Raw genomic sequence first — 23,583 nt, 5'->3', positions numbered from 1 at the left:
ACTCCCTCGTGTCTTTTTACTCCATATAGAAGATTTTGTTGAAGTCAAAGTTAGTAAACTCTGACCAACGTTATAGAAGAAAATAGCAATATTTGCAATACAAAAACAATATCATTAGATGTGTCATACATTTATTTTTCGTATTGTGTAACATTAGTATAGTAGATATTAATATTTTTCCATATAAATATGGACACTGCTACGCGTCCGCCAGATGATAAACCGATTAGATCGGCCGGCTCTGCAGCTGTCGGATGCCATCCGAAACAGCCGTCCGATCAATTGCCCAGCCAACCAAGGACCTTTGCCACAACTAGCTTGTTGCGCTCGGGGGCTATGCAACAAGGACCTTGTCGCAAAGGTCTGTCAAGACAGCACCGCTGCCCCGCCATGGCCTGAGCGCTGGAGTTGTCGTGCCTCCTTCGACTCAACACCTTGACCAGTTATCTCCACTCCGGCACGACGACGACAAGCTCTCACGCCGAGCACTCCTGGGACGATTTCTGCAACCGAAGTTATGTTTTTGAAACATGCATCATGTTGCGATGCTTGGCCTCATACGTCGGACGCTCCTCCGATTTTGCAACCGGGACAATGTTTCTGAAATAAGAACCCTGTTGCAGAAGAAACTTCTTCACCGTCATTTTTTTCTTTTGAAATCAGATCTTTGTTGCAGAAACCTTTGGAAACAATACGCTTGTTGCAAAAAAAGGGGACTCTATGTGACTTGTGGCTAGCGTGAGCGCTCAATAAAGATCGATCCGACAGCTAATCAGATAGCGGACGCTGCATGTACATCAGCCGTTTGAAGGACATCGTTTTCCTATAAATACTATCAAACTTTAACTTTGGACAATTCATATATACAGAGTAAAAATGACCGGAGAGAGTAAATGTTGGTATTTTTTAATATAAATTTGGTCAACTTTACTAAGTTGGACTTCAGGCTATGGTCAAGATCCAAAACATGCATGGAACATTGGAACTGCAAGTACAGAGCTTTCCATATGTACACTCCTCGTGAGATAAACAAACATAAACAACTGGGCCCGCATGTCAGGAGTACCTTGGTTCTTCGTCCTCGATCGACTCTGCTCTCTCAAGGCCTCCTCCTCCGCCCACGGAAAAAAAATTATATGAGACCAGGTCTTACGGTTAGCAGATGAGACCCGTCCTAATAGATGACACGTAGCATAATATAGGAGTTCATTAACTAAATAGATTCATAATTTCGCAGCAACCAAAAGAGGAAGATAGACTCAGCATGCTGACACATGATATTTTACTGTCCATCTTGGCGAGAGTCGATGTACGCACTGCTGCACGGACAAGTGCGCTGTCATTGTCAACACAGTGGAGGCGCCTTCCTTGGTTGCTGCCCGAGGTCAGCATTAATGCCAAAAAAATCCATCCAATTCCAGGCCTCAACCCTATAGAAGTGAAGGACACGGAGGAAGCAATGGCCTCTCTAACCAAAGCAACCCGGAGTTTCTTGGGTAACCGGCATAAAGAATCCAGCATCTCTACTCTACTCTGCATCTTAAGATCTACCTTATCAACACTTTCTTGCACGAAGTTGGCCCACTCATAGGTGATGCAACTGACAGTGGTTTGTTGAAATATTTGGATCTTACCATTCTTGATGAGGTAGATGCTTTGGACCGTAGTGAGGAGGATATGCTGCAGCGAGCTCAAGAAATAGATGGCTTTTTCATTGCCTACCCTAGTGTGCTCCACTGCATCACAAAGCTTTCCCTATACAATGTACGCATTGACAAATTGGATACGCACCATCTGTTGTTTGAGTGCTACAAGCAACTTAAGCATCTACGCCTCTCTCGGTGTGATACTGGTGCACACTCTCCATTTAAGATTGATGCACCAAACTCAGAACTCCGTGTTCTAGAACTCGCCAAGAGTCGTTTTGAGAGACTTGAGTTGGTCTGCCTTCCAAAACTGGAGAAGCTCGGATGGAATATTTGGGAATCTCACGAAGCTCCTTTGGCCTTTGAATTTGTCCCGTCTCTTGGGAAACTAGAATTCTTGTGTGATGCGATGTGTGGTCAACCTGAATTTAAATTAAGCGAGCTTCTACGTGGGACAACTTGCGTACATACTCTCACATTGGATTTCAAAGGAGAAAACGTAAGTTGTAATTTGTCTCAGCCAAGTACTCGTATTCTTTTCCCTTTTTGCGTTCATTATGTTTTCATCTATGACAGAGAATCAACATAGCTATAATTTATTTGATAATCTCAGCACTGTGCTTGAGAATTATATACTCCTTTCATTTTTATATACAAGACCACAAACTCAAATAACAGGTATCAATGTAAAGTTTAATGTCTGCTTGGAAAGTCAGCATTTCTTTTTGTTTACTGGGATCATTAATACCTCACATGCATGCATGCAACTATTAAACATGTTGATAGTACGAGAAAATATCATTAATTTTACCTCGATTACTGTTGGTGGCCTTGTATAGATGCAAAACGTATATTCCATAGTGGCCTTGTATATAAAAATGAAAGGAGTACTTAATTTTTAAATCCTCTGACCAGCTTTGGATTCAACCTGAAATGAAGCAACTCCTCCCTGCATTCAATAAGATAAGGAAGCTATCCGTGCGTGGCATCTTTGTTGAATTCAACCTAGAATGGACAGTAGCTTTTCTTGTGGCGGCACCATGTATTGAAATGTTACATATTGAGGTGATCTCTTTGGCACTATTTTCCTCTTTAATTATATTGCTTTTGTGTCCTTCTCAACATTTAGAGCTTACTATAGATTTCCACTTTAACGGAAAGTGATTTAATGCTTACATATGCACTGAATTGGTCACACAAATATAGGTATGGGAACATACATGTGATTTGGGTGAAAAAAATCAGACGGTGGTACCCTAAAAGAAGGACTCCTCGGTGGAAAATGCACTTCGATGGATCCAGGAACTCTCTTTTGAAAGAGCTATAATTTATTGGCTTTAGGTCACTACAACATCAATTTACGTTTATAAGATCCATTCTAGAGCGAGCCCCCAACATGCAGAGGATAGTTCTGAAAGGAGACGAGCAATGCGGATATTGTGATGCTCTTGACACGCCACCTCGTCTTTCAAAATTTCCGAAGAAGAATGATGAGCAAGAAATAGTGGTTAAGCGAATTCGAGATGGCATATTCTCACCGCAGATATTTTTTGATGAATAAGAAGATGCTATAAATAGTTAAAGATGGCATATTTTCTAGCAAAAAGTATTTTATATTTAGGCTGTAATAAACTCCATGTCAGGGTGGTATCATATGGTAGTGAATCCCCAAAATTTCCTGGTGTGAATTTGATTTTATATTTGTGGGAAGATGCAACTAAACATGCATCACGTGAAGTATACACAATTAGACTGAGACGGCATGACCGTTTCAAAGGAAGCCTGCAAACTCTTTTCTTTTTCGTGTCTCAGTTTCACTGGCCACATGATATCTCAATGCCTAGGACCATCAATCTAACTGTAGTTTTCTTTGATTATTAGGCCCAACAGGGTTCATACACACGCCCTCTCGTGAAGCACGGAGTTACACATGCCGACTCGCATCAGCATACGACATGGCCGGCCATCCTCTTGATTGTCGTGGTGACGGTCTAAGGTGGGAATCCATCCCAGATGTCCACTAGCGCCACTCCGGCCTAGCTTGAAGCACTAGCTGGTGTGACTTCCGAAAGATTCATCATCAATATGGCGATTGTAACATTGCTTCACGTCCAGGGTAAAAAGCTTTGTCGAACTGTTTCTATCACCCCAACACAGGATCTCCCTATGGAATACCACATTTGTCTTTTCTCACTAAATAGTAGGTTTCAGTATGAAAAGAGCAAGCAAAAATTTAAAATGCGTAGGGAAGTTCGGATGAGTCGACCCTTAGTGCGGTGTGATCGGTTTTACTTACTACGGAATATTTACTTTTGTAAAGTCTGTGCCACGTGCCATACCATGACCGCGGCTATGTAGTCAAAATACCAAGTTGAGAGAGGGCTTTGGAAGTCATATTTATGAATTGCCTTCCATCAAACCTGTCAAATTGCCCAGAGCCCTCACCAGGTCACCGTGTTTCAACGTATACATCACCACCGACAGCCAGCCTCCATGCTTCTGGCTCTTGAATATTGTAAAGATGTTCCGACATCTCCTTCGGGCGCGAGAGTCCAAACACACCTTACATATTACATGCAATAAATGTGTTCTTCCGGATTGTAACAAATTCTTGGTTGAACACATAAGCTCTATCGTTTTCTGATATACACGCACACACATACACACATGGTCTTCACATTTTTGTGTGGAAAAGTTTTCACATTTTCCCCAAGTAATACTGAACCGTAGGTTACGCACTTAAAGTAACTAAGCTATTTGATTTGAAATCTAGAAGCTCCTATATTTTTTGAGAATGACAAGGGGTATAAACCCCACTGGTTGTTATATTACTCGCAGGCAGGACATGGCAGTCATACAATGTTTTTTTGGCCAGGAAGTCATACAGTGTTTTCAATGTTTTCATCCAACTGATAAAAACAAACAAGGTAAAATTGCTGAGAAAAAAGAGGGAGAATATTTGCCATGCTAGATCATGGCATCGAGGAAAAAGGAGCGAACATCCATGAGCTCATCGTGTTGGGGATGTCAAAGTACTTGCCCCGGATGAGGGTGTCGCTGGCCGCCCTCCAAAGAATGTCGGAAGCACTCCAATTCATCGTGAACTCGCGGTAGTACATATATTTCGTTGGTTATTAATTCTCTCACGGGCATGCCTCCACATGGGGCCCACCACCCCCATCGTTTCAATCCTCCCCCTCATCTTCTTATCCATTCCCCGCAGCCGCTCACTCCCTTCTCTCTCCCACCGTCCCAAAGCACGTCCAGACCCCAGATCTCCGCCGGTCCTTTTTCCTTTGGTCCATTGCCGCTCCGCAACCAGCAACTTCCTCCGGCAACCCCCTACCCATGCGAGGTGGCGCTAGCCTTCTCTCCCGCATAGCACACTGGCCTCGCCACTCCCTGTGTGTGTGTGTGTGTGTGTGTCTCCCACGAGCTACGAGGCCGATGTTGCGAGCCTCCATCGGCCGCGCTTGCGAGCTGGGAACCGACGCGAGAGCGCGAACTGCGGTGATGCGACCTGCACTCTACGGAGCTGCGGGCGACAACATTTTCTCGGATCAGCCGGTGAAAGTGCTGGAACCGACATGCATTAGTGTTGCGACCAGCAGGCATCATGGCGAGCTACAACCGACGATGACATTTTTTAGGCAACAATCATTGCTGCCTGCTACGAGCGGCGACGTAAATTGTTGCGTTGGCATGGCGGGATGCTGACGAGCGAGCTATAACCGATGTTGCGAACTCAGCCGCAACATGCTGGAAATGGCTATGTAGTGTTTTGGAACCGGTCAGCAATAATGCTACTCCGTTCGTTCACTATTATAATATGTCCTAACTTTTTCCTGATTCGGATGTATATATAATCGCGCCAATCAGACAGTGCACGTGCAACCGGCCGATCCCTAGTGCCGGTCGGCTGACGCCTAGCAGTGGCCTATTTTAATCTTGCAGGGTTAGTCATCCAAATTCGGAAGGCAGACCAATTTCGGATTTCAAAGTACTCGTAGTATGTAGTACAAAGCTTTTCATATATGTATGTATTCGACCACACCAGTCCGCGAATGTTCGGCTCATCTATGTGCTAAGAATGCTTGCACATTGCATGTGACAGAGAGTTCGCACGGTCTCCTCGCTCAGAAGACGCAATTCCCCCACCAAACCCCTAAACCTTAGAGCCGCGGTCCACCTCCTACAGGCCACGCCATGAATGATTGATGAGGTACTCGATCGCGCCCTAGGATGATGGTGAATTCAAGATCACGACTGCTTTGGATGAGATTTCTCTGCTCCCCCTCACCCATCGTGATAGGATTGTTCAATTTGGTTCTGGAATAATCAACAACGCTACAAAGATGGTTTCTGGGGGAGTCACTCCTAAGATTATGAGGTGCAATGGGCGCACTGAATTCTCCAATGTAAGAAGATATGACCGAGCCTGTTTGTTCCTAATTTGTTGTCCAACTATCGTGCAAAGATTTATCCTCTAAGCATGTGTTGTAGAGGCCATTAGAATTTCTTGTTTTAGGAACACGTGCTAGATAATTTCGCAGCAACCAGAGGAATTAATTTGTGGTCTGAACTACCTATGAAAGTATGAATTTATGAATATAGCCATTCAGTAACTAAAAGGATCCATAATTTCGCAGCAACCAGAGGAGGAAGATAGACTCAGCATGCTGATGGATGCCATTTTACTGTCCATCTTGTGGAGAGTCGATCTAAGCACAGCTGCAAGGACGAGCTCGTTGTCTACACGGTGGAGGCGCCTTCCTTGGTTGTTGCCTGAGATCAACATTGATGCCAAAAGTTTCCTACCAATTCCATGCCCCAACCCTATTAAGGCAAATGATATAGAGGAAGCAATGACCTCTCTAACTAAGGCAACCAGGAGTTTCTTGGTTAAGCGACATGGAGAATCCAGCATCTCAACTCTGCACCTTAGGATCTACCTCAGCAACTCTTCCTTGAGCAAAGTTGGCCCACTAGTAGGTGATGCAGTAGAGAGTGGTTTTGTGAAAGATTTGGACCTTGCCATTCTTTACAGGAGTAATATCTGGGATTGTGATGAGGAGGGTATGCTACGGCGAGGTCAAGCAATAGATGGTTTTTTCAGTGCCTATCCAAATGTGCTCCATTGCCTCACAAGGCTCTCTCTATACACTGTACGCTTTGAGAAATCGGACATGCACCATGTCCTGTTTGACTGCTGCAAGCAACTGAAGCATCTAGCCCTTTACCATTGTGATATTGGTGCTAACTCTGTGTTTAAGATTGATGCGCCCAATTCAAAGCTCCTTGTTCTCGAACTCACCTATTGTCGTTTTGAGCTACTTGAGTTGGTCTGCCTTCCGAAATTGGAGAAGCTTACATGTAGCACTTGGGTATCTCGCCATGCTCCTTTGGCCTTTGATTTTGTCCCGTCTCTTGGGGAACTAGCACGCTCATGCGATGCGATACCTTGTCAAAATGAATTTAAATTAAGTGAGCTTCTGCACGGAACTACTTGCATACATACTCTCAAATTGTGTTTCAAAGGAGAAAATGTAAGTTGTAGTTTATTTCCACCAAGTATTCACATTCTTTTTTTTCCTTTTTGTAGTCACTACTTTCAGATATATGTATTTATGCAAGATAAATAATCAATATAGATTTATTTTATTATCTCTAACCACAGATTTATTTGATAATCTGATCAATATAATTGTGAACTATATGTTCTTATTTTTTAAATTTCTTTATCATGTGATCAGCTTTGGATGCAACCTGAAATGAAGCAACTCCTCCCCGCATTTTGTAAGCTAAGGAAGCTTTCCGTGCATGGTATCTTTGTTGAATTCGACCTTTTATGGACGACAACACTTGTTTTGGCGGCTCCATGCATCGAAATATTGCATATTGAGGTGATATCTTTGTCAGTATTGTTCTCCTTAATTATATTGCCTTCTTTCCTTCTCAGCATTCAGAGCCCTATTGTAGTTCTTCATATATTTTGGTGGAAATATGTTTAAAACTTACATATGTATTGAATTGGCCACACAAACACAGGTTTGAGAACATATATGTGATGCGGATGACAAGTCCAGAAAGCTGTACACCGAGAGAAGGACCCCTCAATGGGAAATGCACTTTGACGGCCCTAAGAACAGGTTTTTGAAAGAGCTAGAATTTTCTGGCTTTAGGTCACTTGAACAACAATTTACGTTTATAAAATCCATGCTGGAGCAAGCTCCGAATTTGCAGACAATAATTCTGAAAGGAGATGAGCGATGCGATTCCTGTGATGCTCTTGATACACCTCGTCCATTGAAATTTCCAAAGAAGGATGAGCAACAAATGGTGGTCAGACGAATTCGAGATGGCATATTCTCACCACGGATAATTTTTGATGAATAAGTACTGAACTAGTTAAAGAGGGGCATATCTTAGGTGTAATGATATTCAATATTTAAGTAGTAGAAACATCATGTATGCTCCAGTTATGCAAATAAATTCTCTTTTTACCGAAAAGATGCAACTAAACACACGTGCAAAATGCGCACATGGAGAAACCACTAGTTGATTGCCCCGCAAAAATGAAAAGAAATGAGCAGTTGATTGTGTACAAAACGATTCACTAAGCCATCGAACTGGGAGCTGGACACGTGTCTGCAAAACCTTTATTTTCATGTCTCAGTTTCTTCAGGTGACTTAGGCCCGGTTTGGTTCATAAGTCCTAGTACTTTTTTTAGTCCTAACTTATAAGTCTCAAGTTCCTAAAAAGTCCCTATCTATTTGGTTCCTGGGACTTAATATGGACTAAAAGACCATATTACAACTATAAGTCCCTATAGGTCCCTCCTTGAGAGTCTTATTTCATAAGTCTCAAATGCCCACTTTAAGTCCCTATAAGTCCCTCCTGTTTGGTTTAAATGGAACTTATAAGGACTTTTTTAAGTCCGTAAGGGCATCTCCAGCCGTTGGCCCCCCCCAGGACGCATAAAAATTGCCCTCTGGGAGTGAGCCGGCGATACAATCAGCGCTGGGGGCGGTTTTGCGCCCAGTCGTCGCCCCCAACTCGCCCCCAGGCGCCGAAATTGGCCCACTTTGCAGCCCAAATTCGGCGAATAAACAGTCCATATGGGCGAGAATAGACCCATATTCGGCATGGTTTCGCCGTGTCTCGGCATTCAATTATCAACACAATTATTTCTTATCACATATTTCATCACAGAAAAATCAAATACTTCAACAAAATAGTACAACAACAAATAGTTCAATACAAATTATATAGTTCAACAAATAAAAACTCGTATTTCATCACACGGCGTCCCCCTTGAGCCTCCATAGGTGCTCAATCAGATCTTTCTGCAGTTGATGATGCACCTGTGGGTCTCGGATCTCCTGACGCATACTAAGATAGGCAGTCCAAGTTGCCGGTAGCTGGTGATCAACTTCGGCTAGAGGACCCTGCCTGTAGTATGGTTCAGTGTCAAACACTGGGTCTTCTTGCTCGCTCTCGATGATCATGTTGTGCAAGATGACACAGCAAGTCATAATCTCCCACATTTGATCTTTGGACCAGGTCTGAGCGGGGTACCGAACAACAGCAAATCGAGATTGGAGCACACCAAATGCCCACTCGACATCCTTCCTGCAAGCCTCCTGAAGCTTCGCAAACCAGACGTTCTTGCCTCCTGCCACAGGGTTTGAGATCGTCTTCACAAATGTCGACCATCTCAGATAGATGCCGTCAGCTAGATAGTACCCTTGTTGTATTGGTGCCCATTGATCTCGAAGTTCACCGGAGGAGAATGGCCCTCAACGAGCTTGGCAAAAACAGGAGAGCACTGCAGCACATTGATGTCATTGTGAGTTCCTGGCATACCAAAGGAGTGCCAAATCCAAAGGTCCTGTGTGGCTATCGCCTCAAGCACCACACTGCAACCGCCTTTGGCGCCTTTGTACATCCCCTGCCAACCAAATGGGCAATTCTTCCATTTCCAATGCATGCAGTCGATGCTTCCAAGCATCCCAGGAAATCCTCTTGCTGCATTCTGGGATAGATCCGAGCAGTGTCTTCCGCATTGGGTGTTCTCAAGTATTGTGGCCCAAACACTGCCACCACTGCCCGACAGAACTTGTAGAAACACTCTATGCTGGTGGACTCGGCCATGCGCCCATAGTCGTCGAGTGAATCACTGGGAGCTCCATATGCAAGCATCCTCATCGCTGTCGTGCACTTCTGGATGGAGGTGAATCCAAGAGCGCCAGTGCAATCCATCTTGCACTTGAAGTAGTTGTCGAACTCCCGGATGGAATTCACAATCCTGAGGAAGAGCTTTCGGCTCATCCGATAACGGCGCCGAAATGTTCTCTCGCCATGAAGTGGAGCATCGGCGAAGTAGTCGGAGTAGAGCATGCAGTAGCCTTGGAGACGATGCCGGTTCTTTGCTTCACCCGCCCCGGCGCCGAGCCACCTCGCCGTGGCTTTTCATTGCTCGCCAGCAGCTGGGCGAGGGCGGCGAGCACCATGAGATGCTCTTCTTCCTGGACGTCGGCCGCGGCTTCCTCCTCCAGCAGCGCGGCGAGCTCTTCCTCCTCATCCGAGTCCATCGCCGAGACAGGCAAAACGCCGAACACCTTGCGCTCGGTGGGCGTGTACCCGCCGTTAAACCGCGCCTCCGCGGCCGGAAACGCCCAACTGCTGTAGGAGGGGCTGCCGCGGCGAAGCGCTGCTATTTTCCGACGGGGAATGGCTATCTAGCGGAGTAGGGCGGCAGCCGTCGCTGGGATATAGCTAGTGGTGGCCAAGGACGCGGGGGGTGCGAGGCGAGTCGGGGGAAGAAAACCTTGACTTTTCCCCTGTCGGTGTGGGCCAGACATGCTTTTCCCTAGCGCCGGAGCCCCCAACTGCGTCCGAACCGAGAAATGCTACAGCGAGGCCAAGCAATAGATGGTTTTTTCAGTGCCTATTCTAATGTGCTCCATTGCCTGACAAGGCTCGCTCTATACACTGGACGCTTTGAGAAATTGGACATACACTATGTCCTATTTGAGTGCTGCAAGCAACTGAAGCATCTAGCCCTTTATCATTGTGATATTGGCGCTCACTCTCCGTTTAAGATTGATGCACCCAATTCAAAACTCCTAGTTCTAGAACTCACCTATTGTCGTTTTGAGATAGTTGAGTTCGTCTGCCTTCCGAAACTGGAGAAGCTCACATGTAGCACTTGGGTATCTCGCGATGCTCCTTTGGCCTTTTATTTTGTCCCGTCTCTTGGGGAACTAGAACTCTCATGTGGTGGACGATGTGGCCAACGTGAATTGAAATTAAGTGAGCTTCTACATGGAACCACATGCATACATACTCTCACATTGGATTTCCATGGAGAAAATGTAAGCTGCAGTTTATTGCCATCAAGTATTCACATTCTTTCCGCATTTTGTATTCATTGTGTTGTCACAACTTTCAGAGTTACATCGTATGTGTGTTTATGCATATTAGAGAGCCAACATTTCTTTGATAGTCTCATCAATGTGCTTGTGAATTATTCAATCTTACTTATTTATTTATCGTTTGATCAGCTTTGGATGCAACCTGAGATGAAGCAACTCTGCACCGCATTTAATAAGCTAAGTAAGCTGTCTGTGCGCTGTATCTTTGTTGAGTTTGACATTTTATGGACGACAGCGTTTCTTGTGGCAGCCCCATCTATCGAAATATTACATATTGAGGTGACGCATCTCTCAGTATTTTCCTTGTTATGTTGCCTTTCTTTCAATCGCAATTTTCAGATCTTACTCATTTTTAGCTTATTTTCACTTATTTTTAGCTAAAGCTGTTTAAAACCGAAATCCTTCTAGATATATGTAACAAAGTTTTATCCAAATATAGGTGTGGGAACATGCATGCGATGTGGATGATGAGTTCAGACAACCGGACTTCCTTGAGAGAAGGACTCCTGAGTGGGAGATGCACTTTGACGGCTCCAAGAACTGGCATTTGAAGGAGCTAGAATTCACTGGCTTTAGATCACTAGAACAACAATTTATGTTTATAAGATCCTTGCTAGAGCGAGCTCCCAATTTGCAGACGATAATTCTAAAAGGGGATGAGCAATGCGAGTACTGTGATGCCCTTGATACACCACCTCGTCCTTCTAAATTTCCAAAGAAGGGTGAACAAGAAATGGTGGTTAGACGAATTCGAGATGACATATTCTCGCCACGAATAATTTTCGATGAGTAAGGACCTGTAATAAACTAGTCAGGGAAAGCATATCTCAGGCGAAACATATTCGATATCTAAGTAGTAAGAAACCCGAAACATTATTTGTTCCTCCAGGTGTGGCTGGTACCTTTTGCAAAGTTGCTATGCTAGCGAAGCCCCCAAGCTCCTCGTTGTGAAAAATGAATTTTCGTTTATTGGACAGATGCAACTAAACTGCTTCATGCGAAATGTAATGCACTAGACTAGACACACCATTATGTATGTGCCATATTTTGGGTGCTTTTATACGCTAGTTCTTGAATCCTGGATCTCAACTCTGCACCTTTAAGATGCATCTGATCAACACCATTTGCGAAGCTGAAGTCGGCCCACTGGTAGGTCAGTAGAGAATGGTTCGGTGAAAGAGGAGGTTCTGCACCACGAGATAACAAGAGGAGGTTCTGCAGGCCTTGTACTACTGACCACCAAACCATTTCGTTTCTCGTGGAGTCGGTTCGGCACCTTTAACATTTTGTTTCTCGTGAATGATTTTGTTTTGCTAAATAAAACAAAACAAAATGCAGAACCAACTCCACGAGAAACACTGCTACTACTCTGTTTCAGTAGCGCGACTTCCTCCATTTAATCTATCCTAGATTCATCGTTGTTTTCATAGAAAAAAAATAAGATTTCACTGCTCCTTAACGCAGCATCAAAGCAATGTATTCTGCAAAATAGTTCAGCCGTCCGACTCAAAAACAAAAAAAGAGTTTCAGCCGTCAAGTCAACAAAAGAGACTGGAACGACTGGATGAGACTTGCTTGCCCTGCAACTCTAGTATCTTGTGCCGCCCTACTCTGTAAATGGGCAAGGAAGGGGTGCATTCAGAGTTGAATGAAATTTCTCCAACATTGTTTCCATTTTTTAATAACCAATTGAGTACATTTCTTCCTAATCCGCGACCATCAGGCGGTCACCAAAATTCCATATTATGTGACATATATTTGTCAGGCACATCCACGTACAGCAGCAAGATTTCAATCATAGTACATACCGTAGCACGGCACTGCTACAAAAGAGTAAAAACCAGTAAATCTCACTGAACCGTGAACCCACTCTACTGACTACTATGCATTTCTAAGACCAGCGCTGTTGTCTTGCGTAGAAGCACCATCAAACTCATCCTCCTCCGACAGAGTAGTCAGCTCAGAGAAGACGTGGTGAGAATCCGCAGCTACAGGGGTGTGCTCATCGTCACAGAAGAATGGCCTCGAAGGCACGTGCAGGCCGTCAACACCACCTTCGAGCATCTCTATGGCCTCGCTCATCGTCGGCCGATCATGAGGCTTCATCTGGATGCAACATAGCCCAACGAGACAAAGCTCCCTCTCCAACTCGTGCATCTCATCTGCCGCAGATATCTCACCCACTTCTTGTTGCCTTGTTAGCCTGTCGTACACCCAGGACGGGTAGTACGCCTGGCTTGAGTTTGATGCATTCGGGTCAGCATTCCAGCGTCCTCCTGCCATTTCCAGTAGCAGCATTCCAAAGCTGTAAACATCAGATTTGCTGGATACCACACCAAAGCTCCGAGATACCATCTCAGGAGCTATGTACCCAATGGTTCCCCGCATGGCACTCGACGGCACAAAGCTGTCATCCCTTGGGTACAGTTTGGCCAGGCCGAAATCAGCAACTTTGGGAACCAAATTGGTATCGAGAAGAATGTTGTGCGGCTTGATGTCAAAGTGCAAGATTTGCATGTCGCACCCCTGATGCAGGTAGTTGATACCCCTCGCAATCCCCAAAGCAATCTCATTGAGCTTGTCCCAAGAGAAGCTCCTCTCCGACGAAAAGATGTATTTGTCAAGAGAACCATTAGGCATATACTCATAGATTAGGGCCCTTCTCATTTCCTCCGAGCAGAACCCCATGAGATGGACCACATTGACGTGGTGGATCTTGCCAATGGTGGAGACCTCACTTATAAAATCTTCTCCGTTGCAATTGGAGCTACCTGCTAGCATCTTAACAGCAACATGGATATCTCCTGGGAGAAGAACACCTTTGTAGACTGAGCCATAGCCCCCTTGGCCCAATTTATCTCTGAAATGCCTTGTTACTGCGGTGATGTCTGTGTAGCTGTACCTGATTGGGCCCACCATTTGTTGCATCCGCAAGAACTTCTCGACTGCATCAATTGTTATCCTTGTTCTCCAGTACTTGTAGGCAAGGAAAGTCAATACCACCAGTGGCGGCAGCATGAACCTGCATAGTACTGCATAGGCAAATTTATGCAGTCTTTAGTAATAAGCTTTGATGATCAACAAACTGCAAATTTCCCATTTTGGGATGATAGAACAAACAGATAAATAAAGGGACTAATAGTTAATCAATAATAAATGGCTGTGAAGTACCAGCAGTTATTGCAATCCACTGGGCAATCCACATGGGAATTGTTGCATATGCATATTTTCCAGGTATACTAGGAAACAAACGAGTTAGCAAAAGATCCAAAATCTTTTCCCACGTATAGCTTCTAGACTTCAGTCGACTGATTAATTCGCTGCAAGACCATGCCAAGGTTCAGAAAGGAAATTCATTAATTATGTAACAATTAGATGATGTAGACCAAGTGTGTGAGCGTGTGTTGGTGCGTGAGAGAAACAGAACAAGCAAGATTTCCAATACTCACCCAATACTGAGCAACGGCAAGGGTCCAAAGCTTGTAACAAGATCTTGCCGAAAACTAACTGCAAATCGTTTCTCATGGATTCCATGACATCTCCATAATTTGCATAATATGGCGATCTCTCGCCTTCCAAAATAATCACACCCAGGTATCCACAGGAAGGCTTGAGGGCGAAAATGTCAGTGGGATCACGAATCAGCACATAAACAAAAGAGGAGCTCGTGCTGCAGCAAGCAACCGGTAAGTAGGGACTATTGTTCCTGACCTCCTGCGAGCAATTCACAAAGGTAGCAAACATAACTGAGCGAGGGGCCAGTTCATACATGTACTCCGAGCCTTCTAACCTATAAAGGCCAAAGAGGTAAGGCTGCGGGTTCCGGCGAGGAATAGGGCAGCTGCTGCTCAAGTCCAACTTGGCATCGACAACCAAGAAGGAAGAATTGGCATAATTTATCTCAGTCACAAAGTATGTCCAGCTGTTGATCGTAATGGTAGCCCTGCTATCGGTGCAAGCCAGCTCGTAATATGTAACTCCACACTCGCCTGGATCACCTCTCCAGCGGAAAGGGTACTGGACGTCTTGCAGATGGCCGCAAGAAAAAGGAGGACAAGCAGGACGACGCCCCTGGATATCAGCTACAAGAACTGCAAGCACACAAAAGAATGTTATGGCCTTCAAGGTAGCAGAACCACGAGCCTCACCAGGAGTTGCCATGGTTCGCTCTTGTTCTGCCTTCTTTTCAAGTCCACTCTTGTAATGCTATGATTCTTTCGTCCTTATGAAAGAAAAAGAAACAAGTGTATAACAGGTGGCAGTCACTTTCCAAAGAAATATCAAGCGAGCACAATTAGTATGCTCTTGCTCACCAAGACAAATGTTCTTTCTCCAAGCCACCAAGGGCAGGTAAACAGTTTCCGTAACACCCAGAAAAAAATAGTGCCGTCATCTCATAAGGTACTACTGCACTGGCATATGAATTAAACTTGACAATCTTTACACAAGATGCACATATTACAACAACAACAAAGCCTTTAGTCCCAAACAAGTTGGGGTAGGCTAACAAGGTGCACATATTATGCCACAACATTCTAATCCTATCAAGAAAATACACAACAAATTCTGCTACGAAGCACGGCCAATTCAAATTGTGCCGAACATTCATTTTGTCTTTTTTTGGGAATGATAGATTTATCTTTTGAAAATGTCCACATCTGTAGTGCGGCCACACGAACATTACAGCTTTCCAATATTCTCACATAGCAACTATTCCTCGCCCAGTTGGTTCTTTATTTCCACAATCCCTCTGGCTGATAAGATGGGACGGGAGTGGACTGGAGCAAATCTACAATCACACTCAGACAACTATAGCACACATTATGCCTCCTATCAAGAAAGTACACAACAAATGCTTCAAAGAATGGCCAATTCAAATTGTGCGGAACATGGATTTGTGTTTTTTTGGGGATGATAGATTTATCTTTTGAAAATGTCCACATCTGCCTGCAGTGCAGCCACATGAACATTACAGCTTGCAAATATTCTCACATAGCAACTATTCCTCGCCCAATCAGTTATTTATTTCCGCAACCCCTCTGGCTGATAAGATGGGACGGGACTGGACTGGAGGAAGTCTACAGTCACACTCAGACAACTATAACAGGGCAGGATGCTGCATTATTCTCCGCAGGCACACGGCTGGCAGCTTCACCTTCATGTCCTTCTCCGTTACAGCAAACCAAGATGAGTAGTACGTCCAAGTTGTATTCAATTTGAATTTGGAATTTGGTGCCATGATAGATGCATCTTCTGTCCATACCCAGAGTGTGACCACTTGAACATGACAGCTTAGAAATATTTCCACATAGCGACTTTTCCTCACCCAATTGCTTGTTTATTTCCAAACTTGCCCCTCGCTGGTGATTGGACTGCAGCAGGTCTACAATCACACTCAGACCACTATAACACGGCAGGAGGCTGCCTTCACAACCATAAAATTAACCTTGGGCACAAGGCTGCCAGCTCAACATGAGTAGCTCTGTTAATTTCAGCAAAAAGTGCTGATCATTTACATATTCCACTTTGAGGAGAGCATTTTATTACACACAGTTGTATTGTCTTGCTATTGCCATGCCTTCACCTTCACCTTTCCATCTCCGCTTCAGTACAGACAGACGACTAATTTCTTTCTATAGCCATCGCCATGGCTTTTCTTCTCAGCCATGGCTACAACTTCAACAGTTTTGGGTGAGCAAGATTGATTTTTGTGATGTCATCTCATAAGGTGCTACTGCACTAGCATATGAATTAAACTTGACAATCTTTAGACAAGATACACATATTATGCCACAATTTTTTTAATCCTACCAGGAAATACACAACAAATTCTGCCTTGAAGAACGGCCAATTCAATGTGTGCCGAAAATGGATTTATAATTTTTTGCCATGATAGTTGTATCTTCTGAAAATGTGCACCCCCGCAGTGCAGCCACATGAGTATCACTGCTTGCAAATATTTCCACGTAGCAACTTTTGCTCGCCCAATTGCTACTGACAATCCGTCTGGCTGATAAGATAGGACGTGAGTGGACTGGAGCAAGTCTATAATCATACTCAGACAACTGTAACCTTCATCTTCACGTTCATGTCCATCTCTGTTACAGTAAACCAAGATGAGTAAGTCCAAATTGTATTCAATTTGAATATGGAATTTGGTGGTACCCTGGACGCATCTTTTTTCCACACCCAGAGGGTGACCACTTGAAACATGACAGTTTAGAAACATTTCCGCATAGCAACTTTTCCTCACCCAATTGCTTCTTTATTTCCAAACTTGCCTCCCGTTGATGATTGGACTGCAGCAAGCCTACAGTCACACTCAGACAACTATTACATGGCTGGAGGCTGCCTTCACAACCAGAATTCTCCTCGGGCACAAGGCTGCCAGCTCAACACGAGTAGCTCTGTTAATTTCAGCAACAACCGCCGATGATTTACATCTTCCATTTTAAAGAGATCATTTTCTTACTCATACAAAGAGTTGTATTGTCTTGCTATTTCCCTGCCTTCACCTTTACCTTTCCATCTCCGGTTCAGTAGAGATGACTAAATTTCTTTCCATAGCCATAGCCATCATCATAGCTTTTCTTCTCAGCCATGGAATCGACATGGCCACAGCTTCAACATTGTGGGGTGACCAAGATTTCTTCAAACAGTGCCCATGGTCCCGATGCAGCAAAAATGGGCCTGAGATCCGGTTTCCGCTCCAACTTGAATCCAGCAATTCATCATGTGGAGCAACATGCGTGAAGATAGAATGCTCTGGCCAAGACACTGTCCTACTTCACCCATTTCTTGGCCCATTCAATGTCACTGCCATAGATTATAGTCGTGCCACACTTAGCATCGCCCCGCTTGTGCAAGCATGCCATAAAGTTCAGAAGTTGATCTCGCAAAGTGTACCAGCCAACTCCAGCCATCAGTGTAGTCTCTACGGTGAACCAGGAAAGCTTTTAGGCTGTTCAAGGGAGATCCCGCCAATTCACAATTTTATGGCTAGCCCATTCTCCTGCCTTAGCAACGCAACCCACTTCTCATATTTGGTGAATGCTAAACAACCCGTGTATGTTCTTCCATTGAACTGCAGAGTCATCTCAGATGTTGTCCTTCCGATATTAGGTAGCCCAGAGCTTTGGCAGCTGGAAGAAGAGGCCCAGAGATTTTATGAGATGAAAGTCTGCTGGTATACAGGGTCATCATCCGTTGCCTTCAACTGCACACGGTGCGAACAAGATGGGCGACCCTGCGCATTCAGCTCACAAAGGAATCAAACATTTTGTGTGCCTCATCCTCACGGTATCGTTTCTAACAGAACAAAACCTATTTTATGTCTTAACATAGTTTAATACTTTAAATGCTCTCAGGAATCTCCAGTTTTTATAATTCAGTTATTAACTTCTGCTTGAATCTTGTAACTTCCAGGAGATTCTCTGCTATCATATTTTTCTGAATCAATACAGCATAGCGCAACAGAATCTCACAAATTAGACTAACTACCTATAAAGGGAATAATGGCATGTTTCCCCTAGCAACATGCAGTTATATGTTTACAAGTTTCAGAATTGTGCGAAGTCCTAACACTCTAATGGACATGCATAGGGCCCAACTTAATTGCTAAGAAAAAAACCCGAAACCGTAGCAATGTAAAATTATGCATGTTCAAGATGTCCTATAGTTTTATCAGATGATGCGGGCCGGTATGACAGACCGGTGACCATGAGGTGAGAAATAGATGCTTTTGTAACCTTTATACACACTACCTTACCTAATCAATCTCCAGTAATGGCTTCCGTTAGTCACCAGAGATAGCACCATGAAAAAAAAATGCTTCTTATGTTATATTTTCTAACAGGAATATGGCTTCTGATGATATCAGATGAATGTAAAGACCATTTATCTCTTACATATATAACTAACATTAATAGGATGTTCCTAGAAAACCAAACTTTATCCTATCCCATTGGCCATGTAACAATGTTGGTCTTACTTCCTCCTACTCATACAGATATTCTGCCTTCATTTCAAAACAAAGTTATTTTGCCTTTTATGCACTACTAAAACCATCAATGAGATCTTATTGTCCTCTTTCGTATTTGCAGGTTCACATGTCAAAATCATTGCAGGTACTACTTCAATTCAAATTTTCCTTATGCTACACTTTTTTTTGGAACAAAAAAATGTATCTGCTACAGATAAATTATTTAGCTATTCTCACTCCTACATTCTCTTATCCACATTAAATCTGTAAGCTACGGCTTTCTATCATAAGACAATGTGCTGACTACCTGTACACTGTATTTATGCAGCTACATCATCAGGGGGTGCCTTTGTTGTTCTTGTGTTGATGGTGGCTACCGCACTCTATCTTTCACTGAAGAAAGATATAACAGAGAGATACATTTGAAGGTTGAAATGTTTCTCAATACACATGGAAAATCAAAAACCACAAGGTACACTTTCGCTGAAGTTAAGAAGATGGCGAGACGGTTCAAGGTTAACTTAGGACGTGGTGGATATGGAAGTGTATACAAAGGCGAGCTACCAAATGGAGTTCCTGTAGCTGTCAAGATGCTAGAGAACTCTATAGGAGAGGGACAGGAATTCATCAATGAAGTTGCAACTATTGGACTAATCCACCATACAAATATTGTCCGCCTCCTGGGATATTGCTATGAAGGAACAAGACGGGCTCTTATTTATGAACTCATGCCTAACGAGTCACTGGAGAAATACATATTCTCTCGCGACTCTAATATTTTTCAGACTCTCTTAGTACCTGAAAAAAATGCTAGATATTGCTTTAGGCATTGCACGAGGAATGGAATATCTACATCAAGGATGCAACCAGCGCATTCTCCACTTTGACATCAAGCCTCACAACATCTTGCTGGACTACAACTTCAATCCAAAGATTTCAGACTTTGGCCTAGCAAAGCTGTGTGCCAGGGACCAAAGCATCATTACATTAACTGCAGCAAGAGGCACAATGGGCTATATTGCACCGGAGCTATATTCCCGGAACTTTGGGGGCATATCCCACAAGTCAGACGTGTACAGTTTTGGCATGCTGGTGTTGGAGATGGTGAGTGGTAGGAGGAACTCAGACCCAAGGACTGAGAGCCAGAACGAGGTATACCTCCCGGAATGCATCTATGAGGAAGTTATCGCTGGCCAGGACTTGGCGCTTACAGGGGACACGGCAGAAGAAGAGAAAGAAAAGGTTAGAAAACTAGCCACAGTGGCACTGTGGTGCATCCAGTGGAACCCAAAGAACCGTCCCTCGATGACAAAGGTGGTAAACATGTTGACAGGGAGGTTCCAGAATCTACAGATGCCCCCAAGGCCTTATGTCCCATCCGAAAACCATGCTATCCCTTAAAAAACATGGAGAAAAGCATCACCATGATTTTAGTCTACATGTTGGTTGGTATTGGACAGCACAAGCATGCACCTTATTTCTATCTGTCTACTCTAGAACCTGTTGTACCAATAATCAGTTGTGACCATGTCATAGTTGAAACATATGTGATTCATATTGAACTTATTCAGTAGTATGGTTGCTTGTCACTGTGCATGTATGCCATAGTTCTATCCTGACAGCTGAGATACAAAAAATCTGTCGATTACCTTATATTCTGTAGTTTCAGTGATATAGGAATCCCCCAGATCCAATTTTTCTGCAGTGCAGTCATCCCCATGAAGAAGATGAAGGCATGACCTCGTCACTCCGGAATCTACAAAACCAAAATTCTCCCGATATAAGAAAATGTTAAGGCTGCACATGCTTTGCCTCCAAGAATACACACCTTCCGTCCCTACAATTTTTGGATCTGTAAATAAATGACACTGTAGTTTTCTAGTACTAGATCCGTACCAAACTAATACACTCTCATGGTTTGTAAACATGGGTTTTATTGCCACCTAGTATAATAGAGCAAATTATCAGAGACTTGCCTTAGTTGTGCCCGGGCTGGCATTTCACCGAACACCTGAAGGGTGCATCGCACAGGCACAGGAGCAAAGCGGATTGATTCCCCTCGACCTCGTGCGTCGGCCGGACCCAGGGTCCGCGCGGCCTACACCGGCGGTGCCGAGTGTCGACCGGGAGGAGCGCTTGGTGCCGGAGATCATGCCGGCAACAACTACTTGAGACGGCAGCGAACGAGAGAGCTCTCTGTGTGTCGGCTCTGTTGCTGCGAGAGAGGGACGGAGTTAGGCGTACTTCAGGAATGCGCCTCCACTACTATAAGGCGTCGTCTCCCGCTGCAATAGGTGTGCAATACGTTACTACCCTTGAGATCCAGGCCTCCTAGGTCCTAGCTAGGATACTCAACAGAGCCACACTCTATCATGTATGGACTTTTTCTTGAGGAAGGAAAGTTTTGTCCATTTTAGACTACATGGACTTTTTGTTTGCGAAATATTAGGAGCTCATATCGGAATCTCTAAAAAAACTTATATTTAGAAACGGATGGATGGAGTAGTTTATTTCTGCCAAGTGTTCACGTTATTTTTTTCCTTTTAATATTATTCACTATATTGTCATAACTTTCAGACATACATTTTATATGCGTTTATGCATGATAAAGAATACCCATATACGTATTTATTAGATAATCTCATTAATGCGATTGCGAACTACACATTCTTCTTTTTCTGAATTTATTTATCCTGTGATCAGCTTTGCATACAACCTGAAAATTAGCAACTCCTCCCCGCGTTCTGTAAGCTAAGGAAGCTCAACGTGCGTGGTATCTTTCTTGAATTCGACCTTTTATGGATGACAACGTTTCTTCTGGCGGCACCATGCACCGAAATATTGCATATTGAGGTGATGTCTTTCTCAGTATTTTTCTCCTTGCTTATATTGCCTTTCTTTCCTTTTCAACATTTAGAGCTCAATGTAGGTTTGGGAACATATATGTGATGTGGATGACAAATCCAGACAACTGTACCCCAAAAGAAGGACCCCTCAATGGGAAATTCACTTTGACGACCCTAAGAACAGCTTTTTGAAAGAGCTAGAATTTACTGGACCTAGGTCACTAAAACAACAATTTACATTTATAAGATCCATGCTGGAGTGAGCTCTGAATTTGCAAACGATAATTCTGAAAGGAGATGAGCGATGCGAGTGGTGGCATGCTTTATAAAGAAAGCAACAACCAAACAAAGTAAATGGTTTAAAGATACAAGATGGTGAGGTAGTCCTCTTACAAAGTTGATCCCAGGATAAACAGAAGACGCAGACAGCTAGGGACTACGAGACCGAAAGATAATACATGAAGATATGAGAACCCCGCACACAACACCCTAGAACACCTAAGCTGCACGACAACGCCCTCAAGAGAGGGAAAGGCGTCAGGCATCGCCGCCGTCAAGTCCAATGGACAAGGGTTTTCACCCGAAACCCAGACACGGAGCAGAGTACCATGACAACGTCTTCAAGAAAATAACGACGCCCACAAGCGTCGCCGTCATCGACGGCCAAGCGCAGAGCTTTCACTCGGTAGCTCCCCATGCCACCATGAGGTCTTAAATAGCGGCGTGGCGAGTCTAGATCCCCAACTCCAGTTTGGAGCGCTTCCACTACCGAAGACAAATGGTCCACCTGAGCCATCCGCCGGTACACCTCTTATTGCCCACATGACCAAGAAGTATAGCCACAACCACTGCCATGGTGCCCGCCGAAAGGCCAAGCAAGCGGACCACCTTCCAGGGCCGCCGCTCCAGCTTCCAAGCCATGAGACCCCGCCCACCGTCCGCTTCACAGTGCACTAACTGCGGCAAGAGAAGCCCGGCATCACCCACCGAGCCAGGGTCAGTGCCACCATCGTCAGGGCGCCCACGCCTGCATTCCCTCCAATCCTGATGGACCGGAGGGACGTGACCCAGTGGCTGCCAACAACCATCATTGAGCAACCAACTCAGACGACGCCAAGTCCGTGGCAAGAGGCACCGATCCAACCATCGACACACGGAAGCCCCGACCACCACTACCACGGACCTCCGCCGATGTTATAACGTGAGGACACCTCTCTATGGACCACAAGAACCGACCTTGGCATAGCCAGAGGCTCGTCCATGGCGCCAGTGCACTGCCAGCACACACCACAGTGAAGGCGGTCACCGGCCCAACCTATGGGGGCTGCACATGGTGGGTGGCAACTCCGGCCACCTAGCAGCCATTCCGGCAACCCCACCCTACTGCGGCTCTGCGCATAAGGTCTAGTCACCGCCGCCCACACCCAGGCCACCACCAGCCAACCACAGCCCCGGCCGCGTCCACGCTCGCGGCGAGACTCCGTAGCACTGTTGGAGTTGTGTCGAATATAGTGTACAAGTTAGGTTACAGTTGGACTCTGAGTTGTATTGTGTTTAGATAGGATATGAAATCGTGTCCTACTATAGGACACTTGTATCCTAGGCCTCTCATATATAGCGGCGCTAGACACACGATGTAACCTATGCCAACATAATAGCAGCGGAACGCAGG

General features: G+C 44.6%; 4 protein-coding genes and 2 pseudogenes across 4 annotated transcripts; 4 read left to right on the top strand and 2 right to left on the bottom strand.

The window, feature by feature from the left end:
* The first annotated feature begins 949 nt into the window (after positions 1–949).
* Positions 950–3,207, top strand: LOC147992811 (uncharacterized; annotated as a pseudogene).
* Positions 3,208–3,601: 394 nt separating this feature from the next.
* LOC147992810 (uncharacterized) lies at positions 3,602–8,042 on the top strand (annotated as a pseudogene).
* Positions 8,043–10,556: 2,514 nt separating this feature from the next.
* Positions 10,557–11,877, top strand: LOC147992809 (uncharacterized). Its single transcript, XM_087541396.1, has 3 exons — positions 10,557–11,024; positions 11,214–11,363; positions 11,524–11,877. The coding sequence occupies exons 1-3, from the start codon at positions 10,557–10,559 to the stop codon at positions 11,875–11,877; spliced, it is 972 nt and encodes a 323-aa protein (XP_087397522.1).
* Positions 11,878–12,790: 913 nt separating this feature from the next.
* On the bottom strand, positions 12,791–14,389 carry LOC125529632 (rust resistance kinase Lr10-like). The gene is made up of 2 exons (XM_087531762.1): positions 14,256–14,389; positions 12,791–14,116 (listed from the first exon to the last, which is right to left on the bottom strand). The coding sequence occupies exons 1-2, from the start codon at positions 14,287–14,289 to the stop codon at positions 12,966–12,968; spliced, it is 1,185 nt and encodes a 394-aa protein (XP_087387888.1). The 5' UTR covers positions 14,290–14,389; the 3' UTR covers positions 12,791–12,965.
* Positions 14,390–14,401: 12 nt separating this feature from the next.
* LOC147992808 (LEAF RUST 10 DISEASE-RESISTANCE LOCUS RECEPTOR-LIKE PROTEIN KINASE-like 1.2) lies at positions 14,402–16,788 on the bottom strand. The gene has a single exon (XM_087531768.1). It carries the CDS (start codon positions 15,243–15,245, stop codon positions 14,445–14,447), a length of 801 nt encoding a protein of 266 aa, XP_087387894.1. The 5' UTR covers positions 15,246–16,788; the 3' UTR covers positions 14,402–14,444.
* Positions 16,789–17,498: 710 nt separating this feature from the next.
* Positions 17,499–20,466, top strand: LOC125529637 (rust resistance kinase Lr10). The gene is given in 5 exon segments (XM_048694064.2): positions 17,499–18,383; positions 19,187–19,210; positions 19,394–19,462; positions 19,465–19,868; positions 19,870–20,466. Coding segments are annotated over 5 exon segments (1,848 nt in total). The 5' UTR covers positions 17,499–17,629.
* The last annotated feature ends 3,117 nt before the right edge of the window (positions 20,467–23,583 follow it).

This window comes from Triticum urartu, chromosome 1A, assembly GCF_056163025.1.
Source record: "Triticum urartu cultivar PI428250 chromosome 1A, HENAU_Tu73, whole genome shotgun sequence".
Lineage (NCBI taxonomy): Eukaryota > Viridiplantae > Streptophyta > Magnoliopsida > Poales > Poaceae > Triticum > Triticum urartu.
The sequence above is the reverse complement of the archived record's forward strand: the minus strand, read 5'-3'. Positions and strand labels throughout refer to the sequence as shown.